General features: G+C 38.7%; 1 protein-coding gene across 1 annotated transcript; it reads left to right on the plus strand.

Moving 5' to 3' along the window:
• LOC108062848 (prion-like-(Q/N-rich) domain-bearing protein 25) lies at positions 1-10,811 on the plus strand. The gene is made up of 10 exons (XM_017149690.2): positions 1-112; positions 1,512-1,819; positions 1,881-1,998; positions 7,821-8,423; positions 8,785-8,904; positions 8,964-9,083; positions 9,147-9,551; positions 9,797-9,928; positions 9,992-10,144; positions 10,327-10,811. The coding sequence occupies exons 1-10, from the start codon at positions 49-51 to the stop codon at positions 10,425-10,427; spliced, it is 2,124 nt and encodes a 707-aa protein (XP_017005179.1). The 5' UTR covers positions 1-48; the 3' UTR covers positions 10,428-10,811.
• Positions 10,812-10,868: the final 57 nt, after the last annotated feature.

Consider the following 10,868-nt stretch of genomic DNA (forward strand, 5'->3'; position numbering starts at 1 on the left):
TATTAGCCAGCAGTTCGGGGAAATCAATTTCGCTCTCTGACCAGAAAAATGTCAAACTTCCATTGGTCTCTAACGCTCGGCGTCCTTTTCTGTGCGGTTCTCAATCCTCAAGGTAAAAGAAAAAGAAACAGAAAAAAAAAAACAGAGAGCGAAATAAAAACAAACAATCGGTGGGAAATCATGTGGCCAAATGTTGCGAGCGATTTCCGGTAATTGAATTAAAGCCGCGATTAATCGGGTGTGAGGCCATCGAAAGGGCAGCAGACCAAATATCGTAGGCGTACGACAGTCATAACATTAAAGAACCAACGAGTAATTAATGCAAACGCAATCAAGGTCAAGTACTTTGCCCTATTGACCCCACCCACCACCACTGACCCCCCCAAATAGGGTCTCTCACGAAAGTCCAGGTCCCAAGGTCCTTTGCGGTTTGAGAAATTGTTTTGCCGGCCACGGAAAATGGAAATTAAAGTGGCCAAGCGTCGAGCGAAATTCAGCTTTTCTTTTGTGTGTGCTATTGTTATTGTTATTGCCATTTTTCGCGTTATTTTTCTTGTTGTTATTTCTGCGTTGATACTGTTTTGTATGGAAATTTTTTCGTTGCCGCAACCTCATCCGGAAGTCGTTGGCGTATACGTAATAAATTGCGGCCCCGACACGTTGCGTGCCAGAAGAAGCTTTCGCCGTCGCGACGCGGGGAATTCGGTTACAGAAGGATGGGGCCTGGCTTTTATAAGGTTAATAATCAGCTGGCCAGGTAGATAAGAAGGCGTGGCCACGCCAAGATTGACGAGGATGTTCAATCAATTGGAAATTTATCGCATTACTAATGGCCTAGCAGAAAAGGATTGTAAGAGAACACCAGCTTAAAATTTGATATATAAAGTTAAAGCAATAACAAAAACTAAAAGCTTGAATAGCAAAAATATTGAAAAATTTAAGGGATACATTTTTATATATTATATGAAAACTCGTAAAGGCGTGTGCCTTATTATCAAAAAAATAAAAAATACCTGTAAGTTAAAATTAAAATTATTAGAAAATAGGATTACTTTATCCCAGTCTTCCTATATTTTTATAAAATTTCTCAATAGGAAATATTTTATCAGTTTCTAATTGGTTTATATTTTTATACGAAAACTTACTTAATCAATTAATTATTTTTATTTCTTTTAAAGAAATTTTCTTTTAAATATACATTTTGAATAATACATATTAATACATATTATGTATGGTACGTTTATTTTAAACTTTCGCCTTAAAGATGTAAGATTTTCAAAAATCGGCTAACTCTCAAGAAATGAATGAAAATGTGATGGATCAAGTGTGGGAACTGGAGCCCGTTTTGAATAATTAAGGTGGCTCGAGGGTGGCCCGAAATTGAGGCCCGTAACTAGGTCGGCTCGACACATCCGAATGTGTGGTCACAGGCACCGGCGAGACGTTAATTTTTAACCAACCAGGCTGGCGATTGGTCCGATTCATAACCCATTCTTCTTAACCCATTGCAGGCGACGGCGGCGCGTTGGCCGTATTTTGGCCATGTGAAAGCGCGGCGGACTGCACAGCTGACGGTTCGAGCTGCGACTTGGCCAGCGGCCAGTGCGAGTGCTCCACATTCGACTCGGTGCTCGCCGAAAACTTCACCCAATGCCTGGCGACGTCGCTCATTGGCGATAAGTGCGACGACAGCGTCCAGTGCAATCTTATGCCAACGGGGGCCAGTTGTAAAGCCGGGGTCTGCGATTGCGCCGATGGCCAGAACTATCTGCGTGGCAAGTGTCGCCCACTGAACGGACTCGGCGAGTCCTGCGAAACGGTGAGATCCGCTCTTTTACATCCTCTTTATATGTTAATTTAATGTATTATTGCCTTGCCAGGACTTGGACTGCTATTTTGGCTACGATCGTGCGTCTGTCAGTTGTCAGCAAAACGTGTGCGGCTGTGCAAATGGCTATTATAATAGATATGGAAACATCTGCCGTCGCAAATCAATGGGTAAATATTTTAATATGTACACTGTTGTTCAGAAAATTCGCACCAGTTAACCCACAATAGTATAGATTTAATAAATTGTACATGTTACATTGTACATTGAATGTAAATGGTAAAATTTTTTTTTTTTTTTTTAAAAAATATAGTAGTTTTGAATCATATATTTTGAATGTAAATAGTTATTTATATTTTTAAACAGTTCAATTTCGACAGTCAATGCGAACGGTTGTGCCTTTCTTGTGCTCGCTCAAGTAAAAACACCTTCCAGTACCCGAAGTTAAGCTACGCGTAATCTATTTATAGATCCCTTATCGGTTTGAAAGACAATTTGACTCACGCTCGTAACACAACAAGTACAGCTTAAGTCACCAAAAACCAACAATGCTCGACCCCCCCTGGAAGAGGCCCCCGGCACCCGATGGGAAATTCCTCGTGGTCTCCAGATCGGACAATGAAACATTTAAAAAAACCTCACCGTTTCTAATCAAAAAGTCAATCGACTCTGCCGTAGGTGGAGAAGTCTCAGAGTGCAAAAAAACTAGAGAAGGTCACCTATTGATTAAAACAAAAAGCCCAAACCAAACTGAAAAACTCTGCAAACTTAACATAATGGCTGGAAACATACCAATTCAAGTTTCAGAACATCGATCACTAAACTCTTGCAAAGGAGTGATATACTGCAACGACTTAAGAGATATCGAAGAGGCAGAAATTTTGGAAAACCTAAAACAACAAAATGTCATAGAAGTAAAAAAAATTTTGAAAAAATCAATGTTTGGAATCCCCACCGAAACTGGACTTGTAATACTTACATACTCGCTACTCAACCTACCGGAAAACATCAACATTGGATATGAAAGAATCAAAATTCGACCATATATCCCACAGCCAATGCGTTGTAGCAATTGCCAGCGTATTGGACACATTGCAAAGTTTTGCGAAAGATCAGGTGCCTGCCCGAATTGCTGCCGCTCTATTCATACCGACGTTCTGAATGGAGAAGAATGCAAAGAAACTCCACAGTGTATCAATTGCCTAGAAAACAAACACCCTAATTGCAATCATCACGCAAGAGATAGGAAGTGCCCTGTCTTCATAACCCATCAAGAAGTTCAAGCAATAAAAACCTTACAAAAAGTGGACTACCGAAAAGCCTGGTCAATCTACAAGGAGAGACATCAACACGATGGGTCGTTGTATTCATCAGTTGCAAAGTCTAGCCAAAATCAAACACACCAACAACAGGAAGCAACACAAAGCCCAACCAAACCCACACCATCAACAACCTTGGAGAAACCATCAACAAGCAACCAACGGAAAATTATCACCTATGAAGACGAAGATGGGATGTCCACCAGCTCCATCAGCTCGGAACAAAATGCCAACGATAAGTCTAACACATGCAAAATTTACCCAAAAAACCTATCCAAAAGAGATAAAAGACTTTTAAAAAAAGCCAACGAGAGCCCAAAAACCTCAATGCTAACTAGATCTAAAATTAAGAACTTAATAAACACAGAAGGAATTCATAATCTAAATTAAGAAAACCTCCAACATAGCTCCATAAACTCATTCCAACCCTTTAAAATGTCTCTTAATATACTACAATGGAATATAAACGGTTATAGTAACAACTATAACGAACTCTTAATTTTAATAAGACAACACAATCCAAAAATAATTTCTATTCAAGAAACCCATATAACACCTTCCCAACACATCCCTATCCCAGTCAATTTTGAAATATACCACACAACATCTATCGTAGCTAAGGGCGGAGTCGCCTTATTAATTCATAAAACACTACAACACAGACAAATCCCTACGGGACATATATTCGAGACCATTGCGCTCGAAGTTCAATCAGCAAAAAAATTTAATATATTCGCAACATACATTCCTCCTAATCAAAAATTCACACATAATGAATTGAAAACAATGTTCCCAAGCGCTAACACACCATCTATTATCACAGGTGACTTTAATAGTTGGAATAGTATGTGGGGATCACCCAAAAATAATAAAAGAGGAAACATTTTAGGGAAATTTATACTCAACAGCAACTATATCATTCTAAATAATGGTAAACCCACACACTTCTCCACACATAGCTCATATACCCACATTGATTTAGCCCTCTGCTCACCTGACCTTAAAATTCACACCACGTTTAAAATTAGCGACACATTGCAAGGAAGTGACCACTTCCCCATCAGCATACAATTGTTCCACTCACAGGAAAAAAAAGAGAATAGATACATACCTAGATTTATTATAAACTTAGCCAATTGGGACCAATATGAATTACTTACAAACAACTTAAACTCTTTCGTACCTATTTCACAAAATACTAACAAAGAAGCCAGTAACATCCATAAAATAATTTTACAAAGTGCTTATAAAAGCATCCCCCAAACTAAGCCCCCTAAACAACACCACAACGTTCCCTGGTGGAACAAAAACTTAGAATCCTTAAAAAAACAAAAAAACACAGCCTGGAGAAAATTTAACCAAAATATGAACAATGAAAACCTAATAAACTTTAAACGAACTAACGCACTATACAGAAGGGAAATTAGAACAAGTAAGAAAGAAAGCATACAAACGTTAACATCCAATATCAACCCAGACACCAAATGTCAAACAATTTGGAACAAAATTCGAACATTCTGTGGCTTACATAAGTCAACGACTATTCATTGTATAATAGACCAAAATTCAAACAACCCCTTAACAAATCAAGAAGATATAGCCCAAGCTTTCTCCAACCATTGGTCTTCACGATCCGAAGACAATAATTTCTCAACTCCTTTTCTTCAAGCCAAAAACGACATAATAAACAACACGCAACTCGATGTACCGCACAAAACAGCAGAATTTATGGAACACAACATTAATTTCATAGAATTCTCTGCAGCCTTGAATAGCCTTAAAGGAAATACACCAGGGTACGACAAAATCAATTACGCAATGATAAAACACGCTTCAAAACCCGTAAAAAATAGAATAATAGCCCTCTTTAATAGCATCTTAAAAACACACATACCCCAAATATACAAAGTCAGCACCATTATACCAATCCACAAGCCCGGAAAGGACAAGACATTGATCGAGTCCTACCGCCCCATATCGCTAAATCCCTGCATATCAAAAATATTAGATAAAATTATTTCCAAACGACTATGGTGGTTTGTTACAACAAACAAACTGCTTAATAATCACCAACTTGGCTTTAGAAAAGGCAAATCAGTTACAGACTGTCTACTGTACGTAGACGCTTTGATCAGCAGAGCCCTCTTCGAAAAACGACACGTATCCATTATATCATTAGATTTTGAGAAGGCATTTGAAAAGATAGGATTACACACAATACTAAGCCAATTACGGACTTGGGGTTGCGGTGAAACCATCATAAAATATGTAAGCAACTTTATGACGAACCGGAAAATTCGAGTACGTACGAATCAGGTACACTCAAACATTAGAAATCTGTATAATGGTATTCCGCAAGGATCCCCATTATCAGTTATCCTATTTCTAATAGCATTTAACAGCATAGCTGACATCATAGAGAAACACAAAAACCTTAAATTCACGGCTTATGCGGATGATTTCAATATACTTATTGACCTAAAAAGAGGAAAATCCCTAAGACCCAATCTAGACACTCTTTTCACTGAAATAAACAACTGGTGCTCAATTTCCGGCGCGTCACTATCCTTAAATAAATGCAACCACATTCATATATGTAGAAAAATCAACTGCAAATGCAAAATAGACATAAGCTCATGCGTGATCAAAACATCTAAAGAAATAACCATTCTAGGACTAACCATTAACTCAAAATACAGGTGGAACTCCCACATTAATAAACTAAAAAAGTCACTGTCTAAACCGTTAAACATAATTAAATGTCTGTCAAACTATAAGTACAATTGTCACCCATGCACCCTAGTCCAAATAGCAAAAAGTCTATGCATTTCAAAAATAGAATACGCCCTACCAATATACGGTAACGCCCCAAAGTCTACTTTAAGGCCAATTAAGACTTACATGAACTCAGCTCTGCGCTCTGCGTTAGGAGCATTTTACTCCACACCAACCCACAACCTCTACCTCGAGGCGAATGTATGCCCACTGGAAAACAAAATCCTATTTGCAAAAGCCAAACTTTTCAACACAATAGTACTCTCCCATGACACCCCCCTTAATTCATTAGCGAAAAAAATTATAAATAAACACAATAAAAAATACAAGAACTCAGTGCTCCAAGACTGCATCAACATTTGCTCCAATCTTAACCTAACAATTACATTAGCTAAAAAACTACCTAAAGCCAATCCACCATGGCACATTAATCCCGACACAATAGACACCCACCTTAATAAAAATGAAAAATCAATTACCCCAAAGGAGGTATTTTTAAAAGAATTTTTTGAAACTAAAAACAAATTAAAAGACTATACCCTTATATACACAGACGGATCTTTATCAAAAGAAATAATCGGCTATGCAATAACAACAGAGAGCTCAATCTTAAAACTGGGAGTACTCCCGGAGTACTCTTCAGTGTATACAGCCGAAGCTATAGCAATTCTTGAAGCGATCAAGATATCCTTAAAAGTGAGAGGGAAAACATGCATTTGCACTGATTCCCTATCGGTAGTTGAAGGCATAAAAAACATAGAAAATTCTACACATATGATCTCCCAAATTCGAAGTCTGCTAATAAACAACTTTCCAAAAATTAAAATACTGTGGATACCAAGTCACGTAGGTATAACAGGAAATGAATTTGCCGATGAAGCTGCTAAAGCAGCCACGATTTCCCCCTTAATAGCATCACCAAACATAAATAAATCAGACATAAACAGATATTTAAAATCAACACTCCTAAATTTTTCTTCACACCTGCTTAATCAAACTTCTACCTGGTACCAAACGTATAATGACGGCCAACTCAATATTGCCCACTACACAAAAAACACTTTCTTTGCCAGGCTGACAAGAACTGAACAAATCAAACTTATACGGTTACGACTTGGTCATACTAAGCTGACCCATGCAAATAGATTCCTTCAACCTCCTTCCAACCAATGCCAATTCTGCAACAACCCTGACACATCAATCAAACATATTTTAAACGAATGCCCATCGTTTCAAAACATTAGACCCTCAACACCGAACTCCGATCTCATTCCTCTATTAACTAACCCAAAACCGGAAAACCTACTTATCATTCTTACTTTCCTTAAAAAAGCCAACTTACTTAATCGCCTTTAAGATATACTTCTTATCAACATATACCTATTATACCTATTATTACTAAAATCAAATGTTAATCTTAAGACTACTATATTACCCATTATATCAATTGTCATTTAATTAAACGTTAAATGCTAAACGTTCTAGATAATAAGATGGAAAATTTATGAAACGTTAATCAGCCGAAAGCCACAGCAGCTATGGCTGTCATCCCCTACGGTAGCTTAATTTTGTAAAATAAGCATACCCTGTACAAATAAATAAATATTTTTAAATCTCATAGTTAACATGATAATTTTGATAAATCCGAAATTTATTATTTTTCAAGATCATTTTTAAAACTTTTATTTAAAAAAAGTGTTCATATGTTGGAATCCCCATATTCCAACAACTTAATACAAAAGATGTTTTATTGGAAATAATTTTTTAATTAATTAAATAACAAAGTTTGGAAACATATTATTTATTTAACTGGTCTGTCATTTGACGTTCTTAAATGTAAATTTTTTTTATAGTATATTTTAAAATATTCTGTTAATAATTGCATTTTTTACTTGCAGAAGAAAACGATGCCTGCGTCGTTAACGAGGACTGTGATGCACTGGGCGCCGGTGCCGAGTGCGTTGGCCTAGTATGCACCTATGTGGACGAGATCACAACGACTCCGGGGACCGGGGAGGGGGAAACGGAGACCACCAATCCGGAGTGGCCGGAGGATGACTCGACCACAGCGGAGGCGATCACCGAGAGCGCCGAGGCAGAACAGGAGTCGACCTTCCGGAGCCGCAGGCAGCTAACCAAGGCCTTTGTCCACGCCCCCCCGCCCACTCACAGCGATGCCGCCGCCCAGGTGTCCTTCGCCCAGCTCACCAATGGCGACACCGAGCCACTCATCTCCCCGCGATCGCACGAGATCGCCGTCCAGACGAGCATCGAAAAGTACGAGCTGCGGGAGGTGGGTCGCAGTGTGCGGAATGTGGCCACCACCACCACCGCCTCCACGAGCACCAGCAGCCGGCGCAACTCCAGCCGGAACCAGAGCCACGCCCTCAGCCAACAACGCCGCCGATTGCCCGCCCTCTTCCGCTTTGATGACGAGGACATCAAGACCTACTCCACGCTGGGATCCAGTCGCGATGACGACGATGTCGATGAGAAGAAGTGTAAGTAGTTTTAAAAGTTTCATTTTTTATTTGAAAAAAAAACGCGAATTCTTCAGAACAATTGGTAATTTGCTTATAACTTCAGTTTGAAAAAGAAAAAAAAACTCCTTAAGGAAGTGTTTTAATTTTAACCTAAACAAAATGGCTCATATTATGTTAAGATCTTATCTTAATCCAAAATATTTATCTTAGTTATAATTAATTATATTTGTTTTTAACACAATTATATAGTTCAAACCCTACTTTAAAAACATTTCGCAAAAATATTTAAATAATTTTTTATTTCTTTTCGATTGGTTTTGTTAACTTTAATTATTAATAATTATATATTAATTTTAATAAACTATATTTTCTTACTCAGATGGCAGCAGCTGTACGGATAATGGAAAGACATGTTCGGGTCTGCCGCACTCGATTTGCACCAAAAATATTTGCCTATGTCGCCAGGGCTATTATGCCCGCAATGGAAAATGTTTTGCAGGTGCGTAAAAGTTTATTTTAATATAAATATAATATTTTAAATAAAAATTTATTTTGTAGAACTTGGAGAAATCGCTGAGAGCACGGACGAGTGCGAGTATGAGTTCGACGAGCTGTCGAAAACTTGCGTATGCCAAAAGAACTATTTTTACGAGCGGGATCTGCGCAACTGCAGGAAACGTGAGTGGATCTTTTGTAATTTTCTATAAATATATTTTAATATATTATTATTCCCCAAAACAGCCATCCAATATCACTTGTCCTGCACATCGAACAGCCAATGCAGTCCGTTCGGAGCCTCCTATTGCCACCCGGAGATCCCGAGGAGGTGCACCTGCGAGGAGTACGCCCTGTACGATGCCATCAAGCAGCTCTGCGAATATAAACAGGGCCTGGGAGCCGAGTGCGAGTCGAATGATGCCTGCCCCGTGGATCACTCCGTCTGCTCCAACCGCCTGTGCGTGTGTGCGGATCACTACTTTGAAAAGGACGAGGTCTGTCTGCGGGGAATCGGGGCCGACTGCTCGGTGGAGGATGACTGCATAGCTGAGAACACCACCTGCCAGGAGAAGGACGAGGAGGACCAGTCGCGCACCTGCCAGTGCCGAAAGGGATATGTGCACTTCAAGGATCAGTGCCTCAAGGAAGGTTCGTATTTTCTGAAATATTTGTGGGAAGCTAGCAAATAGAAAACATTTTAAAGAACTAAGCTAATTCATTATTCCAAAGTCGATTTAAATATAAATAACTATTATTCTTTATTCGGATATTATTTTCTAAAACATTTTGCAAAAAAAAGGAAAATAGAAATATTTTAATAATTGCTTTCTTAGTTCCTTAGTTTATGATCTATATATGCTGTATACTATATACTAAACCTATTTTTTAAATAGCTGAGGAGCTAGAGGACGAGTGCGTCGAGGACGAGCAGTGCAAACCCCTCCTGGCCAGTTGCAATTCGGAGGGGAAGTGCGGCTGCACCGATGAGCAGCACGAGAAGAACGGTGTCTGCGAGACGAAGCGAGGTAAATGATTCCTTTTTGAATTAACGAAGTATTTTACTAAAATATTATTTTTTAATCCCACAGTTCTTGGGGAATCGTGCACGAAGGCCACCGAGTGCTTTATAGAGAAGGATCCCGAGAATGTGGAGTGCCGCAACTCAGTGTGTCAATGCAAAATCGGTTATTCGGCAAACTCCGACCAAAAGCAGTGCATTCGCGTGATGCCCAATAAGAAAAGTAAGTTTCCATAAATTTAAATAGAAATATATAGACAAGAGAAATAAATTCTTTCTAGTTTAAAGAAAAACTGTTTAATGTTAAAATTTATGCGGAAACAATAATTATTTTTAATTTAAAGAAAGAAATAATATTCGACCAATCGTTACTAAACTCTTCTTTATATTTCCCTCTATCCATAGATTCTTCCGGTAGACCCAGTGCTCTCAAAATCATCACCTTCATGCTGATTGGCTCCGCTTTCCTGATCACCAGTGCGGCTATAAAGCAGGCCTACTACTAAAAGCAAACCCAACCCCTTTACATGCGTTGTGAGGAATGGCAAGGATAATTGGATGAGGGGCAGCAGGCCAAGGACCCCAAGGATCGGGGAAAATCACCTTGGGTGGACTGGAGTGGCCAGTATTAGCCAAGTTAGTGGCATGGATCCATGGTCCATGAATAGAAATCAAGTAGTCCGTAAGCTGATATTTAGGAGTCGAAGCAATATTTGGAGAAGGGTCCTCAAAGGGACATTCGCTTATCTAATACGACTAACCATAACGACAAATTATCTCTAAGTTTGAAGTTAAACTGCTTGTTGATAGGCTAAGCGAACAGTTTTTAACCAAATTGTAATATACATCATAATAAACTAAGGCCAACGAAGAGTTGTATCAATCCAGAATCTTGCGTGTATTTATTTTAAGCCAAAAGGCTTTTGGTTGGAATAATATTTATTTTT

The sequence above is a fragment of the Drosophila takahashii genome, chromosome 3R (assembly GCF_030179915.1).
Source record: "Drosophila takahashii strain IR98-3 E-12201 chromosome 3R, DtakHiC1v2, whole genome shotgun sequence".
Lineage (NCBI taxonomy): Eukaryota > Metazoa > Arthropoda > Insecta > Diptera > Drosophilidae > Drosophila > Drosophila takahashii.

Excerpts from the sequence above, each read along its gene's own strand:
- LOC108062848 (XM_017149690.2), top strand. The coding sequence starts at position 49 with ATGTCAAACTTCCATTGGTCTCTAACGCTCGGCGTCCTTTTCTGTGCG. Across the intron at positions 1,820-1,880 it reads TCGGCGAGTCCTGCGAAACG|GACTTGGACTGCTATTTTGG; the intron begins GTGAGATCCGCT and ends TTGCCTTGCCAG. Across the intron at positions 9,084-9,146 it reads TCTGCGCAACTGCAGGAAAC|CCATCCAATATCACTTGTCC; the intron begins GTGAGTGGATCT and ends TCCCCAAAACAG.